This window comes from Podospora pseudocomata, chromosome 5 (genome assembly GCF_035222375.1).
Source record: "Podospora pseudocomata strain CBS 415.72m chromosome 5, whole genome shotgun sequence".
NCBI lineage: Eukaryota > Fungi > Ascomycota > Sordariomycetes > Sordariales > Podosporaceae > Podospora > Podospora pseudocomata.
In genome coordinates this window covers 4,141,860-4,166,573 of record NC_085889.1, presented here as the reverse complement: position 1 = coordinate 4,166,573, position 24,714 = coordinate 4,141,860, and the positions used below count along the sequence as shown (strand labels likewise).

At 50.8% G+C, this 24,714-nt stretch overlaps 9 protein-coding genes across 9 annotated transcripts; 4 read left to right on the top strand and 5 right to left on the bottom strand.

Annotated features, from left to right (window-relative positions):
• Positions 1–2,230: 2,230 nt before the first annotated feature.
• Positions 2,231–3,325, top strand: QC762_510220 (uncharacterized protein; the record flags this gene model as incomplete). The annotated part of the gene is made up of 1 exon (XM_062891430.1): positions 2,231–3,325. One exon carries the CDS (start codon positions 2,231–2,233, stop codon positions 3,323–3,325), a length of 1,095 nt encoding a protein of 364 aa, XP_062742783.1.
• Positions 3,326–3,904: 579 nt separating this feature from the next.
• On the bottom strand, positions 3,905–4,830 carry QC762_0087400 (uncharacterized protein; the record flags this gene model as incomplete). Its single annotated transcript, XM_062884014.1, is given in 3 exon segments — positions 3,905–4,225; positions 4,234–4,519; positions 4,706–4,830. Coding segments are annotated over 3 exon segments (732 nt in total).
• Positions 4,831–6,204: 1,374 nt separating this feature from the next.
• Positions 6,205–6,734, top strand: QC762_0087390 (uncharacterized protein; the record flags this gene model as incomplete). Its single annotated transcript, XM_062884013.1, has 2 exons — positions 6,205–6,678; positions 6,705–6,734. 2 exons carry the CDS (start codon positions 6,205–6,207, stop codon positions 6,732–6,734), a joined length of 504 nt encoding a protein of 167 aa, XP_062742781.1.
• A 740-nt stretch (positions 6,735–7,474) lies between these two features.
• Positions 7,475–9,796, bottom strand: QC762_510230 (uncharacterized protein). The gene is made up of 2 exons (XM_062891431.1): positions 9,153–9,796; positions 7,475–9,096 (listed from the first exon to the last, which is right to left on the bottom strand). Exons 1-2 carry the CDS (start codon positions 9,680–9,682, stop codon positions 7,536–7,538), a joined length of 2,091 nt encoding a protein of 696 aa, XP_062742780.1. The 5' UTR covers positions 9,683–9,796; the 3' UTR covers positions 7,475–7,535.
• Positions 9,797–11,751: 1,955 nt separating this feature from the next.
• QC762_510134 (uncharacterized protein) lies at positions 11,752–11,853 on the top strand (the record flags this gene model as incomplete). The annotated part of the gene is made up of 1 exon (XM_062891425.1): positions 11,752–11,853. The coding sequence occupies one exon, from the start codon at positions 11,752–11,754 to the stop codon at positions 11,851–11,853; it is 102 nt and encodes a 33-aa protein (XP_062742779.1).
• A 2,532-nt stretch (positions 11,854–14,385) lies between these two features.
• QC762_510130 (uncharacterized protein) lies at positions 14,386–16,189 on the top strand. Its single transcript, XM_062891424.1, has 2 exons — positions 14,386–15,132; positions 15,199–16,189. Exons 1-2 carry the CDS (start codon positions 14,645–14,647, stop codon positions 16,001–16,003), a joined length of 1,293 nt encoding a protein of 430 aa, XP_062742778.1. The 5' UTR covers positions 14,386–14,644; the 3' UTR covers positions 16,004–16,189.
• Positions 16,158–16,559, bottom strand: QC762_510125 (uncharacterized protein; the record flags this gene model as incomplete). The annotated part of the gene is made up of 1 exon (XM_062891423.1): positions 16,158–16,559. One exon carries the CDS (start codon positions 16,557–16,559, stop codon positions 16,158–16,160), a length of 402 nt encoding a protein of 133 aa, XP_062742777.1.
• Positions 16,560–16,726: 167 nt separating this feature from the next.
• Positions 16,727–18,246, bottom strand: QC762_510120 (uncharacterized protein; the record flags this gene model as incomplete). The annotated part of the gene is made up of 3 exons (XM_062891422.1): positions 17,975–18,246; positions 16,922–17,904; positions 16,727–16,858 (listed from the first exon to the last, which is right to left on the bottom strand). Exons 1-3 carry the CDS (start codon positions 18,075–18,077, stop codon positions 16,727–16,729), a joined length of 1,218 nt encoding a protein of 405 aa, XP_062742776.1. The 5' UTR covers positions 18,078–18,246.
• Positions 18,247–21,093: 2,847 nt separating this feature from the next.
• Positions 21,094–21,580, bottom strand: QC762_510116 (uncharacterized protein; the record flags this gene model as incomplete). The annotated part of the gene is made up of 2 exons (XM_062891421.1): positions 21,094–21,245; positions 21,304–21,580. 2 exons carry the CDS (start codon positions 21,578–21,580, stop codon positions 21,094–21,096), a joined length of 429 nt encoding a protein of 142 aa, XP_062742775.1.
• Between the last annotated feature and the right edge of the window lie 3,134 nt (positions 21,581–24,714).

Genomic DNA, 24,714 nt, shown 5'->3' with positions numbered 1-24,714 from the left:
TCCAGCTCCGCTCAGCAACCATCTCTAAAAAACTCACTTCGCAGTTGGCTGAGGTGGTGGGCAAGCGGTCCGACCTACGATACCTACTCGAGCAGCACTCACAGTCGGTCGGTTGAGTTGATGAAAAACAGAATCGTGCGAGGCTTCGGGCGGTCACCGTTTTGCCAGAGCCCCGGGGCTGGTCCAATTGGAGTGTGACATGTTCTCAAGCTGCATGCATGCTGCCGCCAACTTGGCGATGAAGACAAAGTCGCAGCAAAGGTGTACACCAATGAAGAAGCAAGGGGTGAAAATTCATTGGCACGTGCCAGTGTTGCCACCAAACCTGCCGGTGCTGCTGTTGTTGTAACTCAAAGGGGCCTAGGTTGATAGCTGGGCCAGCAATTCTAGGTAAGATGCTTCAATAAATCCCGGGGCTGACAACATTCTTTTCATTCGGCCAGTATTCTCGGACATTGGTGTCCATATCCAGCCATATATCCATCCATCATATCCTACACCACCCCAGCCGCTCCACAACCTCCATCTGCTCCGTCAACAGCCCCTCATCCTCCTCTTACTCAAGAGGGTCTTGCAAATCAGGTAGGTCACTCACCTCGTTTGACTCCTCGGCCGCTTGTATCAGCTCTTTTAGACTTCCCTTTCCAGGTAGGAACTCAGCAAAGATATCCACCAATGGCTGCCACATCACCAGCTCGACAATGATACAGGCCAAGCTGTACATGTCAAATCTTTTTTGGTACGTCTCCCTCCCTTGCCCTCTAGCATCTGGATGACGGTAAAGATCCGCTTCCAACTCCGTGTCAGGAAGGTGGGTGTATTTCTGTGACTCGAGCGTGTCGGACGGCTGTATTCATAATCGGCAATATAGGGGTCTGAGCCGAGGAAGAATTTGTTCCATGAGCCGTGAGGGGCGAGGAAGAGGATGTTTTCGGGGCGGAGGCCATTGTGCAGCCAGCCGGAAGTGTGGAGTTGGAGGATTGTTTCTGCCAAGCAGAGGGCGATTTCGAGGCGGCGTTTGAGGGAGACGAGGGGTTGGCTGGAGATGAGGCTACGGAGTGATTTGTAGTCCCAGTCAAGGATCTCTTCAGAATTGTTGTCATTGTGGTGATCCGGGAGTTCTTCAGGCATGCTGTAGACGATTCCGTAACGCGAGCGGAAGGATTTGTCCGAGGTAGAGAGGGAGGTGAGGAAGACGGCCAGACATTTCATTTGGTTGATGTAACGTTCCCATTGGGTGCTCTCGACGTTTTTCCACTGGATGAGAACTTATTTCTGCCGGTAGGTCGCGAAGCCGAGGTTTGATTCGAATAGAGGAGTGGACCGCTCGTTGATATCAGTCCAGGGCTTCAGGGAACGGCCCAAGACGGCGAGTTTGGGCATCCGCAGGCCGATCTTCTCGCTCGTCATTTTTGGTGTTATCTCATCGTCTCTTTTGTCAGCGCCCAGAACGAGGCGGACTTGTTTGAGGTATTGCGGCGGCGTTGATGGCATGTTGGTAACGACCGGAATCGCTGACCAGATCCTTGATCTGACCGGCTCCTGACGTTGTGGTCGTCAGGGAGATGAGTTCGCGTAATAGTTGGCCATACTTTGTCTTTTCTTCTTGCCGCTCACTGGCCTCAAGAAGAATCTCGGGACGGTCGACAAGTTCGGCAATCTGTTTCAGATATGGTTGCAACTTTCCCTGTCCCTGGCTGCCCAACGAAGTCGTTTGATAGGGGAGTTGTGTTCCTGGATGATTTTGCCGGCTGTTGTTCGAAGATTCGGCTCAACTTGGCAAGGAGTTTAGCCACCCCTTTCTTTTCGCCTTCGATCGCCTGTTCTTTCTCAACCGCTTCGAGCTCTTCTTCCTTCACGTCGAGAAATTTACGACAAACCTCGACCGGATGACGTCGTGGAAGAACCCGATGTCTCGGTCCGAGAGAGAACGGACTCTCGTGCCTCTTTATATGAGACAGCAACTGAGTTTGTAGCCGGCAGTGCCCAGGATCAAGCCAAAATTGATGCAAAGGATAGCGAACAGCCTGAAGGCCAGGGAAAGAGTGGTGGATAGAAAGTGCTACGCGACTCCGGATTGGGATTTCTAGAATACGAGAGTAATTCATCTAATGGGGACGAGGTTCTCCAGCTTCCCGGCCCCTTTTTTGCAGTCCGACAGTAAAGACATCTTGCGCTAACCCCCCAACGGAACTGCTCGAATGCCATCCCGCTTGATGTCCAAAGGTTGATGGATAATACCTGGGACATGGCATCCAGTGCGCCAACATCAGTCATGTCCGAACGGACCAAATCCCGAATCAAGAGTTTTCTGTTTCTCATTCCGTCTACGAAACAAATTGAGTACGTCTTAAGTTTCCACTGCCAAAGAGGATCAGCTTCGGCTGTGAAAGCCATCTCATCCCATGTAACAACTCCTAACAAACCCCTCAAGCACTGCCAACTCTTCCATCCTTTGATTCACGCCATAAAGGGTGGCACCTCGAGGCACAACAAATGCGTTCGGGAGCTTCTGGTAGGAAGAGTCAACCCGAACCACCGGTCAAAGAAAAGCGGTTTGACACCACTTCAAATCGCACTCGACCGCCCAAACTTCAAGGGCTACGCCAACCTCATCTGGTTGCTTTTCACCAGCGAGCCCCGCAAACTTGATCCCAACGGGACAGACCTTCGAGGTGAGGTCCCTCTGTTCAGATTTTTCCTGGGCGCAGATGAGGAACCACTGGAGGCTCATAAGCGGGGTGGTTTGATCATGCTTCTGAAAGCTGGCGCTGACCCCAACCGCCAACAACCCGGTACTGGTAATTCACTCCTTCATCTTGCCGTCAGAAGAAAGGATGCTGTCGTTACGGCGATCCTCCTTCATGTTGGCGTTGATGTCAACGCCATGAACCTTTCTGGCACCTCACCGCTTCAAATCACGGCCGCCCAGTTCCACCAGCCACAAGGTGGTGAAGAGGTCCTCGATCATCTGCTCAAGAACGGGGCAAAGGTTGATCAACCGGCCGGAGCACTGCGGCGAACAACGCTGCACTGGGCGGTAAGAGCTGGGAATACGACGGCCATCCGCAGGTTGCTGGATGGAGGGGCGAATGTGACTACTAAGGATAAGGAGCAGAGGGATGCGATTGCTTTGGCGGTTAAACACACCAACAAAGTCTTTGTTTCAAAAACTGTGCTCGGAGTTGGTGATCACAGACTCGGAGAGGCAGTCACAGAGGTCGAGGCGGGTGATCACATTGAGATTATGCAAGGTTTGATGGGCAAGGCACCAGATGATTACCACATCAAAGGATTTTTGCATCAAGGGACATACGCTATTTAGAGTGCTGCAAAAGGTATGACTGGTGGGCTGTTGAAAAGGCTGTTGAAGATGGGGCTTGACTTGGAGACGCCGTATAAGAACGGTAGCATAATAAGGGAATTCATCGAGGCTGAGGGTCGTGGACCTGTGAAGCAGGTCGCGAGGAAATGGGTGCCTGCAGCCAGATAGTATGGGTCTGAGCCCGCAGTTGTGCGGCTGTTGAAAAGGAACAAAGCCGAGTCAATACTAATTCTTCTTGAAAAGACTGTAGGTATGTGGAGTTTACAGGTACCTTATCCAATGGATTGTCCATACTTTCAAGTCAGTGAACACTACCTCCGCTATCCTTTGTTCCTGATGCTCGCTTGGGATCCAATGTTATTGAAGGCTTCCATTGCTGGGCCACAAAACCATTGCGTACAACAAATGCAAAATAGACGGGGTATGGATGTCATGCTAGCAGCTCAAAGGAAACTGCCACTCATACTTCGCGATCTCTGCAGGCCTTCAGGTCCTATTCTAGCATGGTACTGTAGCTAACACCCCAGCAGTCCACACAAAAGCCCATCATCGTCCTCTTCAAGAATCTCTTCCTCCAGCTCAATTATCTCTTCTCCATTCCTTGTTCTCGTCCTTGTCCTCGTCCGGGTTATTCTCCTGCGCGTGGTTCTTGCGGTAGTAGTAATAATTCTCGTCACAGTCGCCGTGGTCTGCCTGATATCGGTCGCTGTTCTGGTAACAGTAGCAGTTATCGTTCCAATCCTGGTGACCGGGCTCTCCACCGTCCTCGTTGTCGTCGCAGTCGTAGTTGCAGTCCTTGTCACCGGCACGGTAACGGGGCTTCCAGCTACGATAGTCGTTACCGTCCGTATCGCTGTGGCTGTGGCTGTTGTAGGAAGTAGTACGGAAACCGTCACTGTTCTAATCACAGTCACAGTTGCCATGGTGCTCGCGGCAATGGTGTTGGTCTGCAAGATGGTGCTGGTCTGGAGAACGGTGCTAGTGGAGAAGAGCAAGACGGTCCTCTCGACAATCTCGGTTTTATTGACCGTCTGGGTCACGTTGGTGATACTAGTGCGGAAGACGGTCTCCGTTTTTTGGCATGATGTTGCTGGTTGCTGGGTAACGGTGCGGAAGGTTGACGACGCCGGGATGTCGCAGAGACCGAAGGCGGGGTTGCAGCCAGGACCGCAGTGCTCTTCCGTATTACCACACCTATATATATTCGAGTATGTCAGTAGTCAGCCTATACTTGAAGGATGATTCATGATGGTTGCAAGTCAGGCATTGTTTTGTGCCAAGCCAGCCCCTGAATTGACCCCTGAGATTGGAAAGGGGGGAAAAGTGGATACCCACCATCCATGTGCTGAACAGCATTGTCCAAACGTTGAAGTAATACACGTGAATTCTCCACCACACTGGCCGTCGGCGCTGGCTTTGGATGGTGCCGGTGACTGTGGAAGGGATAAGACGGCGCTTGAGGCTATGAGTGTCACGAGAAGGATATAACGGAGTAGGTAGCCCATTTTGGGCTAACAAGGGTCCAATCACAGAAGGTGAAGATGAATAAGGACTGATATTGTGCAGATGAGTTCTATTGGGTTGTTCAGGAGTATCTGACGCGGCCATCACGAATATATACCTTTCTACTCAAGTTAACCATCATCTTTCTCCAGTCGCTGTGTCTGTTGTGCAACTCGAGCGGGTAATTCCGACATGAGCTGAAGCGATGGTTCCCGAAAGCTGGATATGGAGTTCTAGCCCGGCTCAAAGGTTCAACGGAGCGGCTGATAATCTATGACCTATGAATAGACGCCCGGGTCGATATTGTCCGGGCTCTATCCGCAGCTGTCCATATTGACCCCGAAGCCCAGAAACTCGGTACTTGGCATTTGCAGATCATTTCTTAGATAATTAGATTCTGTTATTTCAAGAGAGGTATCATAGATAGCTATGAATACTACGCGTTGAGGCCTCTAAGCTATCATCACAGCGAAAGGCAGCTACTAGTAGGCTAATAAGAATCATGGCTGCGCACTAGTTGCAATGTTGGTGATTAGGTTGGTAAGAACCTATAACAACGTTCTCTCTCTCAAAGTTCCTTGGACATGACTGGAAACATTTCGGTAGCGACATGATGTTGGGCTTCAACTGCAAGAGGCTTTACGGCGCAGTTTCTTGGCGGTGGCGATGAGGATTTAGAGCCAACAATGAAGTTAGCCCACTTCTCAGGGCACAGCATCCCAAACACAAATAATAACCAACCTTCATATTTCATTTTCGGCTTCCCTGAGTTATAACCCAACTGTCCAGACAAGGGTGATGTTATTCATTATGTTGAAATCAAGGAAAACATCATCCACCTCAACACCTAGCGACGTCGACGTGAACAAAGCATTCGATTCCTTTCTAAGACACCACTCATGGCCGTCGACGAATTACACCGAGCGACACCCGAAGCTATGCAAACAGGTGCTACTTCTCTCAGAAGACGGGAGAGTCCAACTTGGCTATCACAACGAACACAACCATGAGGTTTGGGCTATTTCCGGTCTCGGAAGAGATGGGGGCTCGATGAATCTCACGATTCATGGTCACCAGAGGACATCATAGATGGCGAGATCCCAGGTTGTGTTGAATACCTCGAAACGCTCCTTCAGGAGAACGGCACGTGTGGACACTCACCATTGATTGGCAGCGAAGCACCTCCACAACACACTTCGGGTATTCCTGCCCGATTGTGCTTTTTTAGTCAATGGTCAGATCCTGATCGAGGTGTCAATGATGAAACCTTCGTCGACACCAAGAATCTTTGCCACGTTTGCTACCTGAAAGCAGTACCAAGAGGCTTTAAGGTCTGGGATACGAGTTATTTCGACAGATACAACAACTACGTCGACATGGAATTCCGCCGCTATTTCGAAGATTGTATCATCGGAAACGAAATTCCAAAAACACATGGCTCGAAGAGCAACTCGTTCTTACGATTGCGCAGGCCACGATGCTACAGTGCCAAGACAAGAAAATTGGCCTTTGACGAGCAGTCATATCCCAAGATGCTAGGAGCCACCATCACGCATGAGTGTTGGCGGTGGCTGGTCTGGAACTGGGCGCCCTTTTACATTGATCAGCTGTGTGTGCATCCGCCATACACCGTTCACGCTGATCCAATCAAGAAGCAAGAAGAGAACCAACGAGTTTCGAAGCTTAACGCAATTGCGTACGTCAGAGCCACTCATGGAATCCTAGCCAATCCGCCAGGCGGTAGGGGGGAATGGACTATGGTCGAGCTGCGTATTCTTGGAAGCCGCGCTCTTCACCTACCGGATAACTTTGGAGATCCTACCGCATTGCTCAAACTTGGCCCAGGATATGTGAGTTGTCTGCAACCACCTTACAGTCCACTGAGCCGCTAGACTGCTTGATATGAACCTGGATAGATCGTGCATGGAGACACATATTGGACCCCGCCGCAAGTAGAATACAGTTCTCGGCTGAAGAAATACCCAGGCTTTGGTGCGATTGCCATGCGGCAAGTAATGGACCCAGAATCAGCCCCGTCTGAGAGGCTGCTAGAAGAGAAAAAAGTTCTAGATGATCGGAATACCAATAGGGCCGACGGCTGAAGAGATTGAACGAATTCAGCAGTTCCCAAACCGCAATTACTCAGAAACTGTACGAAGGTATTGGAGAGCTTCTTGCTGAGCTTGAAGTGCGAATGAGGTATGTCCATCCATAACCTCTTTCAAGGATATATTTTGACTCTGAAAATCAGGGAGACAACTGTATTAGCTAAACAAACGCCTCATTCCACACCGACTAAGCATTCTAAAAGCCATCGAACACCCAGAATAATCAAGCATTTCCCTGTTTCAAGTACCCCAAAGGTGTCTTTGCCAAGGACACCACACGAGAGGCCCACATTCTATAGACCTTCTGTTGGGAATCGACGACTACTCCTCAAACACAAAGAAAATACTGTTCCAGGAAGGGAAAGGCTACATGGGCTCTACTGTCACGAGGCGAGCCCGTATGTACACCGTGGGCCATTTCGGATTGTGGAGCATGACAGAGATGTTCGAAGTCCTAGAATATCAGGACATCGGGACAGGTGCTGGGAGGTCTGAGATTTGTGATGGCCGAGGTATCAAAAGCAGGGCTGCTCAAAGTCACAGGTATCGCAATAATTAGCTAGATAGCGACGTAAAATTTCTGAGATGCGTCAGTACAACTACCACGAATACGCGTCCACGTCAAGCTCAAAACTCGTGGACCCTTTCTTTCCAACCGCTACCACAGCTGCCCTGACATCATCACAGAGCCCACCCGGTCCAGAGACCACGACGCCGATGTTGCAGTATCCAACGTCGGCTTCTTGCTCTAACAGCCGAGAAATGTCCAGTCTCCTTCCGACTCGAACATCTTTCTCGATCTCGCTCAACACACCTTGAACTTCCTCGACCAGACACCTCGCCGATTCTTTGACACTCCAAAATAATTTGATGTTCGGATGGCTGGCAATCCACGGAAGCAGACTGGTGATGCCAATCCCACCTCCAATGAGAAGCAGCCTATCGCAGTGGCGAATCTCCCTGGTAGAAGTATTGTGATACGGGCCATCCATGAGAGTCAAAAGCCCATCGGTGGCATTCAGGTGCTTGGTAATCCCCATGGACTTCTTGATGAGCAGGGTGATCCCCGTTTCGAGAGGCGCAGACGCGGTATTCCTAAAGCCGTGGTGTTTCTCAACATCGTGAACCTTGATGTGAACACCTGACTCTTTCGCTGTCGGACTGCTGCTGCCGCTTGACTGCTCTGGTCGTTGCCTTTCAACCCGGGACATCAGGCTTGTTGGAACGATTGAAAACGGGTGGTTCTCCCACGGCCGCCAGAGACTCAAAGTGGGAAAATAAGCGTAAACATGCAGCCCAGGCCCATCATTGGCAAACGACGCTCGGGGTATGTCAACCCGGATGTACCCATTCCCCAAGTCAGTCACCTTGCTTCTGCGAACCCCGTTTTTCAACACCTTCCCTACCCTCGCTGCTCTGTCAAAGAACCAAACTGCACAGGCGGCATAAATCCAGGTCTCATAGCCGTAGGAGTCCAGCCCAATCCAAAGAACAACGTGATACCAAAGCCCAACAACGAGAATAACCGACAAGACAACGTGCGTCACTAAGAATATCTCATATGACCATCTTCTCAGAGGCAGAACACTCGCAAAGAGAATGGCAACACAAAGAACAGCAGCCGCAACGCCCCAGGCCCAATAGTCAGAGTCAACCACTGCTTGCTGTGGCAGGAAGATTGGCAGTGCCAGGAAACTGTGCACCAAAGCATGGAGGACAAACAGTCTTGCTACCCAGCGATGAAGAAGCAGATACGTAGCGTGAGACCAGTTCGTCAACCAAAGCAACAAAACGTTGTTCCTTGACGCGAACAGGATGAGAAGGGGGAGGAGAGCATAAGCTGCTATTCCTGTGCGGTAAAAGATGTACGCTTTGATCTCCATACTCTCGCCGGGGTAGTAGAGGTGTGGTTGCATGGACTGATAGTTGACTGACATGAGGACTATGTTGATGATGAAGAAGATGGCGATGTATGCTGCTTGGCCAATGGTTGGGGCATTGCCGAGGAGGAATGGCAAGGAGCGAACGGAATAAGTGCCGATGCTGCTGGGTTGGGTCAAGTATGGGGTGATCTTGGACAAGAGGCCAGAGGTAAAGGGGAGGTGGTAGAGCCAGGTCAGGATGATGGGTATGCCGAAGCCAGTGACGAGGATGATGACGCTTTGGCGTGTCAGCAAGTAGACCTGGTGTATAGTAGGTAGGGACAGAAGACACACCCATATTCCGCGCCTGTCTCCTGCTCCTTCGTCACACCCAAAGCGGTATTCAACTGGGCTTGATACTCGATCTCCGGAACCAAGGCGGTAAAGTTGAGCACCGTCGTGGTATCCACTGGCATTTTCCTCGGTGGCTCAGTGATTTGCTGCAAGGATTCCTCGTATGACCACTTAGGCGGTACCGGCGTACCCGTGTTGCCAAAATTTGTCATATCGCGTGTAGCATCAGTCTCCCAGAACGCTTGCAATTCCGACATGCGATGGGCTCTACACTTGACATGCAGACACCAGGCCAGCGTGGTGAGCCAGGCTGTGTCATTGGCTTTGCACTCTGAGCTCGTGGTTGCCCACCCGAGGAAGCCCTTTGGGATCTTTTCAGAGCATTCTAGGGGATAAGCTTGGAGTGCCCACTGGCATGCGGAGGCGCAGTAGATTTTGAAAGGGTGAAGGCCGAAGCCGACTAGGTCGGAGAAGACAAGGTTGGCTTGGAGCAGGCATGCTGCTAGCCAGATGGCAGGGGAAGTTCGCATGATGTTTGCTGCTGGCTTGAGTCGAGGAGTCCGCTGGTGCTTGACTTCCAACCAACAGTCAGGCAGGGGGCCTGCCTGTTCTTATCTCACAGTGGGCACACCATGACTTATTCGAATTGTCAAGAAATGTTCCGCGGAACTGATGCGTCCAAGCGTATCATTGCAGGTTTGAAGCCCTCCGAAGTATGCAATAATGTTGTGCAACAACACCTACATTGATGTACGGTTTTCGGTAGTTGGCATCCTGCAATCCTCTTGGCATCTTCCGTGGTCAATCAGCGCTTTGGTGCTGATTCATGCTGACCACCCAAGCATTCTGCCAATAGGTCTGATAGACGCCACAAGGTTGTGTTACCACTTTCACAGTTGGGACGGCATGGTTCGTTGGTGGTTCGGGATACAGAAACAAGGCCCGTACATGCATGCGTCACAAGCCGGTATATGGTGTGCCCAAATTTGTGCCGTGGGGTCGCGCTTCTGTGAAATAATTGCAGCAAGACACATTCATCCCACGTGGTTTATGACGGCTCACCTACTGTGAGGTTTTCCAACATTCTGAACTCAAAAGAGACAGTAGAAACTAAGGTTATTGGGCCAAATGAAAGGCAGAAGCTCAGACTGGCGGAAATTACCCATATGCTGATACCGAGTCACTCCTTATATTTCATTGAAGTTATCCATTTTCCACCCACTTAACAATGGCTTGAAGGCCAGGGCGAACTGTGACGTTGATGATGAGTATATGCCTCCACATCGTGCCTGATTAACACCTGGAACTTGGGATTTGTAAATATCAAAGACGGGTGAGATTAATAGGTATCCTACTACTCGGGTAACGTATATTATAAGCGAGTCGTACATATAAGCGAGTCGTACAGTCTCCACCACGACGCGTCCTCCTTACACCTAACATCAATTTTTCCCACAACCCAATATGCCTCCTACTTCAAAGGAAGCCAGGATACTCTTAGCCCTTGAGGCTCTTCGAATCAATGAAAAATTAAGCCTCCGAGCTGCAGCTAAGCTCTACAACGTACCAGCTATGACTCTCTCTAACCAACGCGCCGGCCGGCCTGCACGACTGTGACGAACCCCTGTACAGAACCTCTGAAAGGGATACTGGTTGAAGGTAACTTCTGACAATTGGTTCGGTGCAGCTAAACAGTGCACAACAAGATGTCTCAATGTAAACACAAGATACCGAGAATACAATCTGAATTGCATACTGCGGAACTGTCTATCTACACCAGCCAGTTCCTCCGTATATATAGACCTTGGGACCGTGAAGTGCTAACCCTGCTATGGCCCCGATCACTCCCAGCACATTGCATCCTGCAAAGTGCTCGTCGTGCTATGCCTTCGATCACCCCGAGCATCTTGCATCCTGCAGAGTGCTCGTGGGTCTTGGCGCCATAGCACTTCTGGCCGGCCCCTATTGGCTGTCTCCTGACTTTCCTAATGATTGGCTGGGGTTAACTGTGACAATTTAACAGTGTATCTGAGCCCTATAAAATACAGGGCCTCAGAGGCAGTACAATAGCTTGCATCAGCAGTGCTTAGGGACCACGATTGCCGGAATAGAAGTCAGCCCCCCTGAAGCAATCCGAAGTCCCAGAAAGCCGAACGCTAAGGGCAGTGCCCTGCAGCAGTTAAACGGTAGCGCAACGTAGCCTGTTATGTGGCCTGTAACCTTATTTTGGTTAGCGCACTTAGCAGGCGTTCGGGCCCGGGAACGGAGTCACCCTTGGGGAGCGAGTGGAAGACCGACGGCTTATAAGTCTTCTACCTCATACCCTATTTGCTGTGATGTTTTGTAGTCTATAAGGTTCAATCAATATAATGGTTCACCACACTTATTAGTGCCTCACAAGCCTACATTACAGTGATTATCCTCTACATATTACAGGGCGCTGCCCCTGTAATCCACCTCCCTTTAGTGCCCCGGCAACTATCGAATACTACAGTCAAAGTCTTCGTCGCTCTCAGTATACTGACACGCTTATGGGGTCTCCTCGAAGAAGTCTTACTCCACGTCAATCTCAAACAAAGCCCCATCATCTGTATTTTGGATGCGTTGGACGAATGTGACCAAAATGATTGCAAAGAACTTCTTCACAAAACCACAAACTTCTGCAAAGCCGAGAGAGAGCAAAACACCAAGTCGAAGTTGAAGCTTCTGTTGACTACTCGACCTACGCCGCCAATTCTCCGGGAACTGGCCCAGGTACCCAAGATATCCTTGGATCCTCGAGACAATCCTCGGGATCTGCCTTCAGAAATTGAGCTGGTGATTCAGAAGAAACTGGATGAGATGGCCCCAAGAAAAGAGCGGTCAAATGATTTGTGTGTCAGGATCAGAGAGGTGTGAATGGCAAAAGGCACTCAGCTCACTTTTCTCTGATTATGCTTGGTTTTTGATTTGTTTGATGAATACTGGGAATTGCCTGAAGAAGAATGGATATGCCGGGTCACAGAACTTTCACCTACTGTCAATGACACATACGGAAAGCTCCTGGCGAAAGTGCACCCTAGGATGAAGAGCTACGTGAAGGAACTCCTCTCCATGATGCTCTGTGCAGAGAGACCACTGGAGCTTGATGAGGTTAATGTTGCCTTGAGAGCCGCTGTCACACAGCCACGTGCTGTTGACAGAACTCATATGCCAGACCTCAGCTGGTTGGTAGCATGGATCAACACCTACTGTGGCTTTTTGTCCAGATTTATGAAGGAAAGCTTCAGTTCATTCACCAAGGTGCGAAAGACTTCTTGACTGCACCGGTCGAAGCAGGCAGCGAGGGACCGGAATGGCAAGGATCATTTCAGCTTGAGACTGCGCATCGACAAATGCGGGATACGTGTTACCGTTATTTAGCTGACAGGACAAAACACTGGAAAAGCAAGGAATGGAAGGACCCATCTGCAAAACCAAAGTGGTATTTTCATAGCGCCCAAGACATGGGGAGTCTAGATCGTTTATTATTTACGCCATTACTGGTCGTAAATATCATAACGATCGGTCTGGAACTGCCAGAAACCCGCAACTTGTGCAAGATATTGTCATTGATGACAACTTCGACTCGCCAATTGCCAGGGTAACACTTCACCGAAGAAAGAGAGGAGGCATGCTATTCCGCATGCTCCTTAACGGACTCGAGAGCTGAAACCATCATTATTGGATCATATGTATGCACATGATATTCTCGGAAATCTGAAGCGATCATGTGCGACATGGAGTCAAGAGGCGGGTGAATTGAATCACCTGGTCCCAGTTGAACCCTCACCATTCGTGTTCCCAACTAGAGGTGGTAGATTGGCCGGCCCGCCCGAAGACATATCGCTTCGATGTATCCAAAACCTAATATACCCGGAAGGTGATTCACAAAACCACCAGGCATCAAAGTTGCGAGAATATACTTGGCTTTGCACTCTGTACTAAATTCTTTTATCATATCAGAGCATATCAAAGGGGAATCCCTTGAGTTTGCTCTGTCATCCTACTCCGTTCGCCAGCTTGTTCAAATTCATGACTATTTTTCTCTGGCTCCCTCCTCTCAACAACACATCCACTCTAGGTGCTGTTCGAAGAGACAACGAGCAGGAAAATGCCTGGCGACAGGTGGAGAAGGTGTTGTGTCAGATGCTGGCCCGTTTTGATTATCTGACAGAGATGGCAGAGAGATTCCGGAAATCTTCCCCAAGGTACGAACATATCTCATGCCTAAGGCTGAGTACCTAGGTACTTGGCTGTCTACATACGTCCACAAGAGAAGTTTGGGACAAAAGCACTAATCCTGCCATTTGCAATAGTCGCACCGGCCTAGTTTTGCGGACGGGGAAATTTTTTGTTCCACAGAATATCACCTCGCCAATTCATAGTTTCCTCTGACGGGACACTAATCATGATTCCGCCCACCGGCCGCAGAGTTTCAGAGCTTGACTCCCGGCCAACCCACACAACACACCAAAGCCTCACAGAAGCAGGGAAGAGCTTACACTGTCCCGAGTTTGCGGTCGAACTAAGCAGATCGTTATGGAGGTTTTGAGTGGAGAAAGCCCCTTGCGATGACTTACCTTACCTACTTACCTACTGATGTGTAATGCATGTGGCTGCTCACGTTGACAATCTAGGCGGATGAAAGCAATATTTTGCCCAGCCGTTTCGAAAGGCTGTCAACAGTGCTGAATAGGTTGATTGATGTACACCGAAAAGTGCTGTTGTAAATGTCACAGTTTCAAATGTGTGATGGATAGTGATCATATCTTTGAATGCTCAATACCTCCCTGGTACCAAGTGCTGCGCCTTTTACCCCTTCGGAAAGTTGGTAGGCACAGTTTGCGAATGCTCCCATCAAACCCTCGCCAACTACATGCACGCCGCATTCAATCGGATCGAGCCGACAAAAAAATAACCGTTGGCACCTTTTTTTAGCCCTCGGCAATCTTCAACAGCTGCGCCTCCCCCAAACACAACATGGTTCGCAACATGCAATCGGATGTCAAGCGTCTCATCCATCAAAACGCCGCTCTTGTAACCGCCCGATGATACTTCTTTGCCTCATCCCACAGCACCGTCAAAATAGACTTTTCCCGGCACGACAAATGTTGGCGATATGTATAAACCGCCATCCCAACCCCTCCTGCCGCAACGGCCGAAAGAAGCCCCTTCCAGAACACCAACCCCGACAAGCATCACCCGACTCAATCTCGCCTCCGCCAGAACAACACCGTTGACGGTTTGACGCCGGAAAGTGGGCAAGTCTCAGTTCTTGACACAAGAAACTCCGGCATCAACCGGACCCCCGGCGGGCGCAGGACTCAGGACCCTACTCAGGGCCCCCAGTTTTCCCCAGTTTTCCATAAAGCTTAAACCGACCCTTTCTCCTCGTTTCCTCCTTTCCACATACCGAGCTGAAGCAGAAAATAGAAAAGAAGGGAACTGCACAGGGCGAAAAGACCCAAAAGATGGCGGCGGTAAGGAGATCCGGAAGTGGGACCAGCACCACCAGCATGCGACCGCCGAGCCTACCCTCCATCCCCGATCTCGATTACCTCGATGACATATCCGGGCTACAATTCGACGGTCAAGACGGAGAAAAAGAAGTCGTATTCCTCGGGGCACCAGCCGACTACCTCTCCCTTGATGAAAGGATAGCCGTGGCGGCAACACGAGCGCGGGCAAGAACGGTGGTAACAGTCGCTTCTTTCCCACCAGCACGATACGCCTCCCCACCTCCAACCTCCTCGTCAAGATCATCATCAACATGTTTCGAAAAAGAAGCAACCACCACCACCCCCACCATCCCCTACCCAGTCCAACGAAGCAAATCCCAATCAACCATACTCCAAACCCGCTCCCCACCATTCAGAGTCAACACCCCTGATCTCTCCTCTCAAAACCGACCAAAAAGTGTTTCCTGCCTCGGGGACCTCCTCTATCAATCCAAAGCCCTGTAAATTCTCTCCCATCCCCCCACCGTTTGACAGGCACCTCACTAACCACACCGCGGGGGAAAAAGCCACGCCTCTCCCGGCCCCTCCACTTCCAGCAGTACTTCAAACTCTTCCACCCTCGAATCCTGGACAATAACCTACCACGCCCCCATCGAGCGCCTAACCACCCGCTACTGCCTCCTCGGCCTCCCCTTCCCCCTCTGCCGACGCACCGAAATCGAAGAAGGCCGCATCCTGTCCATCACCCCAAACATCCACTTCACCCAAACCGAACTGTTGTCTGAAATCGCCTCCGACAAAACCCACTTCACCGCCCGCACCGGAAAACCCCCCTCCATGCATGCCGGCGATCTCGACCGTCGGCTCCGGTGCCTTGACTGGAAAGTCCAGGACGAAATCTATGATTTGCTCAACGACAGGACGACAAGCAGTAGTAACGCGTTCAAGAGAAGGGAATGGAAGGTTGTTGTCATGGTGGCAGTGGAAGCAGGGGAGATCATGACTGAACGGGGGGCTGATGAGGAGACCAGGTCGTCTAAAACAAGGGGTGCGGGGGGTAAAAGGAGGAGGTTGCTTGATGGGGCCGGTGCCAGAGGGTTGTGGTTGAGGAATGTGCTGAGGAAGGAGAAAAAGATGCCCAAGGCGGCGGTGACGGAGTATAGGTTGATATTGAGGGGGAGAAAGATCAAGGCGAGTGAGCAGGGGTGGGGGTATTACAACCGGTATACCAGGCCTTCGAGGGGGGCACTGGGCGATAATGAAAAGGAGAAGAACAAGGAAACCGGGGTGAAGAGGCGGTGGTCGACTATGTCGAGTATTTCGACCATGACGACGAGGACGGGGAAGAGTGAGCGGTATGTGGACTTTTGAGATGAGATAGCTATGGTTATTATGGTAGATATGACACGAGGGTATCATGGATGGAATGAGGGTATCATGGTCGAAATGGGCATTATCATGGGCCTGATGGCAGTATATACGATGTGTCGCATGACTGGATGTTGGGATTGGGCTGTTGTAAATATCATGTTGAACTTTCGGCGTGAAGCTCCCGGAGTTGAATCAATGCATTCTCCCATCTTTCTTTGCGACCCTCATCTGTATCGTTCCACCATTCTGGCTTGCCGCGTTCTCCAAGGCCGAGCTTGGCCAGTCCGGTTGTTTTGCGCGATAACAGCAGCTTTTGCATGTCATTTTTATTCTGTCGGCGTGCACCGGATCTCCCTTTTGCGAGAAAATGCTTTAGTTCAGCCAGGGCGTTATCGGGAACCAGGGGATCTGTCGCGCGCCATTTGCGGCCGTTGACGATGATGTAATGGCCGTCGTCGGTTTTGGGTGGGAATGGCTTTGACGGTTGGTTGGCTTTCTTTGGTGGGTTAGACAGGCTCTCTGTCAGTTTCTTACTGGCGGATCTCGTTGTGCTCATGTCAGACGTTATCAAAGTGAGAATTGCAAAGGTTTGCCATGTTGGAACAAAGTCTTCGATAGTTGGCAAAGAGCAAGTAAAAACAGCTTCAGCACAGGCCACCTACTACCTCAAAGGCAAATGTCGTCATCACTTTTTCGTCTTTACCAAGGCCACTATTCCAGATATCAACATTCCGACAGCAGCTCGCCATATATGACGGCCTCGAGCTCCTTGAAAAGCCTGCCTGGAACTGGGTCACCAAACGGCAAGACACTGACAAACAGTGTTGCAGTGATTCCGGTAGTCGGGTCCATAATCTTGAGAGTCATCAACGTCAGCCAGCTGCAATGAATGAGGGGGAAAACTAAAGAGAGACTCACCCAATGCGGGTTGACCACCCCAGACCACATCATGCTTCCATTCTTTCTTCCCGTTGCCAGATCCACCAAATTAATGCCGCCACCCAGCCCCCAGCTTATCTCACTGGCAGTCAGCTCATCAAATTCCGGTGCGAAACCTGTCCCGATCAAAATATTTGCCTCGTCCTCCTTCTGTTTGTCGTTCAACTGAGGCCGGAAAAGCTCGTCAACAGTTTCTTTCTTCAGCAGGTTACCCTTGCCCTTTGTGTCCTGCAGCAAAGCTTGCAAGAATTTGATGTAATCAGCAGCTGTTGTAAACAGTCCAGAGCCACCACTTTCAACAGGCGGTTCAAGCGGTGTGATGAGTGGTCCTTCGGTTAGTGTACCATCCGCAGCTCGATAAGAAACTTCCACGTATCGGTCCTTGACCTTTTCCCAGATCTCCGGTCTCAACGGATGAAATGTGGTCTCGTCCATTCCCAGTGGATCGAGAACGTGTTCCTGCATGTATTCGCCAAGTGTTGTTCCTGTGAGCTCTTCAAGAGCAAATCCCGCCCAGTCGATTGCAGTGCCGTAGTACCAACCCGTTCCTGGTTCGAATTTGAGAGGCGTGTCCCAGCCTTCCCGCGTCGAGGTGGTTGCATTGACTGTTCTCCCAATGTACTGGGACCATCGCAACAGATCTGGGTCACCAACATCGTATCCTTGGCCTATGGTGTGCGTCAAGAGATGTCTCAGCGTAATGGGCACTGTATTTTCGACCAAGATGGGGACACCACCATTTTCTTCGTCGAAACCCTTCAGAATTTGTGCCGAAGCCAGCTCAGGGACCAGCGGGCGGATATCGTCTTCCAGTCCGATGAGACCTCGCTCGACGATTTGAAGGACACAAATGATGGTGATGATTTTGGTCATAGACGCGACAAAGCTGAAAGAGTCGGTCGAAAATGCAGGAGCATCAGGGGCCATTTTAATGCGGCCTGCTGAGCCAAAGTAAATCACCTCTGGGAAAAACAATGTCAGTTTTAATGGCTACCTACCTTCTCAAGTGAGCGGGAGGGGTAAGTACTGTACCATCTTCATTCGCGACAACCAGTGATGCCCCCAACACCTTGTTCGCCGTGTTGTTGCCTTGGGCAACATACTTTTCAAGAATGGAGTCGAGCCTGGATGTCATGGTTTTATTTTGTGCAAGGTAGGTAGGTCAGGACTGAGGAAGCTTAATGGTTTGTGAAATCTCGGTGTTTAAGTATGACTGATGACTCCGACGCTCCCCCGCACAAGATCGCCAACAGCAGAACTTGTGTCCATTTACCACCCAACAGCGCTGACCTGCTTACGTTACATTTCTAGTGCGAGCCAACCAACAAGAATGATTGAGGAGCTGGCACGATGCCTTATATAATGCCAAACTACTCGGAGACGAGACTCAAGCATACCAACATCCATTTACGTTTCCAGAACTGAGCTCCTGCCGCTATAAGCTGAGTTGGTGCTGAGCTTGGGCTGAGGGGGCCTGAGTTGAGGCCGGGGTGGGCTGAGCTTGAGCTGAGGTTAAGCTGAGGTATCTACACAAGCCAACTTTTGGGATCACATGCCCCTGCAAGGTCCCAGATCTGGGACAACGTCCTGTTTTTGGCCCCGGCTCGATTTGCCCGCATTGAGGATTCGACCTCCTTGAACCCAAGTCCGCGAGACTCGATACACCTGATTCTAATTCCTGTTGGACTTGGTCTCAGCCTCCAAGGCCTCCAATGCCTCCAATGGCTTCTCCCCCCAAGTGGTCAGCCAGTCAGGGCCATATCACATGAATGGGACCGTAGGTTTCGGCCAGCCTCTAAGCGTCCCATTCGACACTTGTCGTCATGCGGCAAATGCTCCTCGCTTACCCGATGATACTACTATCGAGGAGGTTTCACCTCCTCCATATGTCTTCTCTTCCCGCCTTCCTATGGCCTGACCCCCAAATAGGAACAAGAGGAGGTTCTAGGGCTTGTGACGGGGCCTGGGAATATATGAACGAGAGTAACCTCCTCAGGCTACAGAGCCCGACTTGGTAAGCTAAGGCAGAGAGATCGCCGGTAAACTGACTGCTAGTGGCTTAGTCTCAGAGACAGTCACAGTGATGGAGGAATCGCATGATATTTTTCCTCGGATAGGAAGGTTACAGCGACCACAGCCGCATCACAGGCATTCTAAACTGCGGAGATTGACCGGAAGGAAGGATACCGACTCGACTATTCCTTCAGGAGCAAGCTTTATGTCAATGGTTTTAAGGCGATTACGGAGAGGGGGCCCCTGACTACTAGGAGCATTCCTTCTGGGTCCTGAGTCTTGCTAAGTTGGGGGCATTCTGTTGGTCACCCCTTGTTGCTGATTTCATGCAAGTATTTCCCTGACTAGCCGAGTAACTGAACCCACCAAATACATCGCCACGCGTCTCTGTCAGTTCTCATTCCTCTTTCGCATCCCGGTGTGGCCACAGGTTTGTGCCTGAGGCATTCGCTATTGAGGCGTGCGTCCTGGGCCAAGACAGGAAGTACCAAGGCCCCGCCCAACTCTCTCCTTCACTACCATCATCTATCACCACCATGAAACTGACAAGAGGCCAATCTTCGGTGCCTGCATCCAAATGACATCCAAACAGAGGTGCCACAGACTTCTGTTTGGCATGTCGCAGTCTCGGCCCGCGGATCCTGGCACACCGAATCTGTCTCCGACCCTGATTTGCAGTACTTGCAAGATCCAGCCCAACGGTTAAGGCGATATAAGTTCTCTGTCGTTAATTCGATATGGAGACTTGTAGACCAAGGGCCCGAGGGAAAGAGCCGTGGAGAGGGCCTATAATGTGGTAAGAATCAGCCAGTGTATCAGCTTCAATAGGTTATCGTACCTTGAATTTCCTGGGGGGGTGTCCGGCGTTGCCTCTAATGGGCCACCAGTTGTGCAGCCCGTAAGCTTATCGACCGGCCACGATTCAACTAGGGACATGGCCGGGTCAATTACTTCCTCGGACGGAGCGGAAGATAGCGGAGTGCTATGACCGGATGGCGTCGCGTCTTCGCGGTCAGTAGTACCCGAGCTGCAGAAAAGCGTGGACTCTTGGCAAAGCCCTGACGATTCGGGAGATGACGGCCTTTTTTACCATCTGGGCAGGTGTTACCAAAGGTATATTTGGTTTGCAAGGCGGTCATCCTGTCGCTTTCTTCACAATCATTGCGAAACTGCTGCACTCTCTTCCTTTTCGAAGGTGGGATGCCGTTAACCCCATGTCTCGGTCTTTTCATCTTCTTAGTATCGTCACTGCGCTCGGCACCGAAAGCATCTTGAAGATGGAATTGTAAATCCAAAACCGAATCAAACCTTCGTGGACAATGAGAATGCAGGCGTGGGCAGTTCAAGGGCCTAGTTGCATTTTCGAGCTCTCTGATGTGAGTTTGGATGTGATCGAGCCAGGTCCACCGCTTCTGAAATTGGTACATCCGCACAGATGCTGGCATTCGTTCATCTCCAAGACAGAACGGACAGTAGCCAGCCCTGGCGAGAACCGCGCCGTAAGCCAGAGGATCGCACCACGTCGGAAGGCTGTCCGGGTGGTCCAAGTGATGTTGACAGTGAGTTTCCAAGGCCCCGATACCGCAAAACCATTCATTGCAGAGGAAGCATAGCTCTGCAAAGCCACCAGCTTTCGCAGCAGCTGTTCTGTGACAATCGTATATGTGTCTCCAGTCGTAGGAAGAGCCGTCACTGTTTTTTCTGCAATAGCACCTATCTGGCTCTAGCCCTGGCCGATGCTCCACACTGCGACGCTTCTGGTAAAGACTCAGCATGTCATGGAGCACAGCAAGACCTGCAGGACTCCGTAGCTTGTCAATCAGGAAGAGGTTTTGTGCCAGGCGGTCCCATTTCGGCATCAGGAACCGGACACGGTCAAATATCGCTCTATGGTATCCTGGCAGATCGTCGTGCTTGACTGGCTGGTTGTTTTGCCACTTTCGCAATCGCTCGGCAATGAGTTTCCGCTTCTCCGCGTAAAGCTTCTTACGCTGCTCTTGGGACTTTATATTGGTTGTGCCCCGTAGCGTAAGGATTTCTCGATTAATGTGCATCATTTCAGCGCTGGTATAACAGTCGTATTGCTGTTTGGCTGGAATGCACTGCCAAAGCCTCGGGTTTCGAGGTATCGTTAAACCTCAGAAGAGGTCAAGGACCAAGATTCGTCTCTCCTGGCCGTGGTAGGCTGCCTGGCCATCTGCGCCGTTTCGGAGTAGGTAATGTGTAGCAAGCGTATTTGGGTCGGTATGTCCGGCATAGACCACCGGCGTGGCTTCAGATTCGAATTGATCTATTGGTGAGGACATGTTAGCAGAAGAAAACAAAGGGGGAAAAAATCTAATACGTACTCATAAGGTGAAGACCCTCTGCCAGAATATCATGATGTCTCGGTGGTGTTGGGTATCCTGCTCGTAGACCCAGTGACGGCAGTCGATGGCTAAAGGCATCGGCAGTCCCGATATCCTCGCTTGGCTGACTTCTAAAGAATGGCGTCTCAAGATGATGTTCCTTCCATTGTACCACCCACATCTCACCTTCCGGTGGCTTGATCGTGAGAAGCTCGTAAATGATTTTGTAGTCCCTGAAAGCTTCGTATGCAACAAGTCTAGCCAGAAATGGAAGCATAGGATTGAAGCAGAGTACTCCAAGTTTGATACCTTCGTATAAGGCGTGTTGCGGTCTAAAGTAAAGAGGGATGAGAAGAAGGATTCAAGAGCTGAGCGATGATTCCTACCTTTTGTTAGGCGTACTGGTCACATTGTTCGCATCTCGGGTCAGCTGAATGGCGAACTCCGGCACCCCTTCCTCGTTGATGAATGCCACAAATGTGAGATTCTTAGGCGCTGGTTAGCGTTTGCCTGGGTTGCTGGGCCATGGGCAATATCGTTACCTTGAAGTAGAGGCCTCGACCGGTTCCCCCGCGGTAGGTGGACTCGATATACTTCCCAATCCAGGAAGAAGAGTAGGCTTTGCCCAATGAGAGACCCCAGTCATCAACAGGTGTTGCTGTTTGTGCTCAATTCAATCTGCCGCCCAGAGCTGTCTGGCGTAGTTGAGCATGGCATTTTTCGTAGTGAACCTTCGACGCCTTTTATGCTTCGGCATGCCCATTTCTTTTGCTAGAGGTTCCTTAATGAACTGGCAACGAAGTTAGTATTTTCAGATATCCTGTGGAATGCCAATGTTTAGATACTTGCCTCTGTCACGGACTGGGGCCGACGGGGAGCTGAGTGGGGCTGATGAATAGCTAGCTGAGCAGAAGCTGAGCCAAGGGGCGAAGAGGCCTTAAAAGTGGCGATCTATGGTAGGCACGTGTTGCTTGGGTTTCGTCTCATAATACCGCGGAATATCACGGTCACGGAATTACACAGTGCTTCGGCCGGATTTCAAATACTTACCATGCCGGGAGTTAGGAAGGTGGGTGGAGCTGGAAAGATCAACGCGCCTGCCTGAATTACCTTTGACAAGTTCAAGATTGGGAAGGGGCGTTGGGGCAGCACCGAAGGCAGGAAGGCACCAGTCACGCTCTTTTGTGCAATGAATCTGAGCTTGCGATTTGGGTCAACACAACATTCCACATCAATTTGTCATGGCATTTGCTTGTCAGCTTTTACTTGAATCTATCCACATATCCCTACATATCAAGAACAATACGGAACATCCAACCAGATGTGAGCGACTTCGGTATATGGCCAGTAGTAAAGTAGTAATCGAGGTGTCGACTACAAAGCATGCTTGCTGTATTTGCATTTGCCTACTTAGCTAACCCCATCGCTTAACAAGGAGGGCTCAATTTGATTCCGTTTACTACTGTACCGTTTCCATCTACCCCGAACCCCAAGATCCTGGGCATCAGACCACCACTTCGCCAGTCTGTTCAGCGGGTGGCTGCAGTAGTGCGGGACAAACAATCCTGGGAAACCAAATGAACTTGTCTACACTAGTGGTGTTAGCTTCGCCGACTTGGACCGTGTTGCTTTCGAGGAAGGAAATAAGTCCCGGTGGTTGAACGCGGGCTGAAGAATGTCGTCTTCCGATATTCTTCAATGTCCACTACCGCCGCGTTCTCTCGGACTTCAACCTTTTCACAGGATAGCGACATAAGAAGAAGCCAAAGTGACCAGTCAGAGCTGTCCGATTCGGCCACAAATCGAGCAAACATTGCACCGGAGCCGTGTCCGGGCGCCCGCGGTACCACCATGCTTGCACACCTGTTCATCACAAATTAGCTAACCGAGACGAAACACAATGAAATGGTAATCTTTGACGTTGTGATACAACTGAACGATCATCGGCCCGGTCCTTGACTAGTTTGCGGTGCGGATACAGCGACCGGAGGCCTATGTTTGAGTCGGCAGTGCTCCTTCGGGAATCGATCATCTATTGCGCCCCTGCATATTCGATTCCATTGTTCTCGCCAAGTTCGCCGACCAAAACTGGCTTGCTCAGCTAACAGTCGACAGCCATGAAAAGGGACTCGGCAGGCTGTCGACATTCAGGAACCAAGAAAACAACCGACACTCAAGCAACTGCTTCTAACAAACATGGAATCTCTTTCTATCACGGCGTATTATTGGTTAGCGGGATACCTCGTAGGGGTAGCAAACCATACCTCCAGGACGACATACCTGCAATGACTTTGCAATCCGGCCCATGACAAGGAACCACAAAGCTCGGCAATCACCCATTCACACCATCCTGCGTCTCAGTTCCGAGAACCCGGTAGCTGGTGAAATGCGGCATCTGCATCTCGTGACTCGGGCTGTTTGTGCCAGCAGCCCTCGATACATCTCCCGTGCTTGTTCCGATCCAACCAAGATCGCAGGCCTCCACTGTCAGCGCTGTCATTGTCGGGAATTCTGAACCGATAATTGGCTGGAAGCACGAAAACATTGGAAGCAGGAAATCTCATGAACGACACCACCAACTTGGCAAGCTGCATGAGATCTGTCACACCGGGTTCCACCCATCGGGTACGAATTGTCAGGTATAGTACATACATTTGACGAACCATTCTCAAGCCCCCTCTCTTCCTGCATCACAGCTTATCGTCGTGGCGTCTGGTTCGCCCCAAGAGCAGCCTGTCCGTATCTCTCCTGGTCAACAGCGAACGTTAGCAAGCTAGCACAAGAACATAGGCTCCAGCCACAAAACGCCAAATAAAGGCGAGACACGACCCTATCGCGATGCAAACGCTGGGGCCCAACTCGCCACGTAGCGAAGGCGCCAAGGGTGCCGTGGGGGAACATTACCGGGCTGGCGGGAGGGAGCGCCCACCTCCCATGCACGACGACAAAAAAGGCAGTGATATGTCACTGTCAAAACGGAGGGGCATACCTGGGGAAGCGAGAAGGCTGGCTCCGTTTGTGGCTTTGTACCTTTGAGATGTCCCCGGGGTACCTCCTTCGCCAACAATCTGACTTGTCTGTCCCTTCTATGATTGATGGAACACTAAGTTGTGGCGGTTCTCTGAGAACAGCTTGTTCTCGAGTGCACATTTGGGCATTATCACAGGAACTTGTGTCTAGACCGCTAGGTTGCTTCGCTTGCTTGGGAGACTGAGTACCTAGTTGAGGTTGCTCCCCCGGCAAATCGAAACAAATGGAACCGGAGAGTGTTTCTGGTAATCAAAAAGACAGGTGTAGGCCTCAGAGGGGATGGCCATCCTCGAGGACCATGAGTATGTCTGATGTTAATTTCTGTCGTTGACTGACAACTTGCTGCAAGGCAATCCAGGGCGGGAGTCCCTAGGGTCTGGA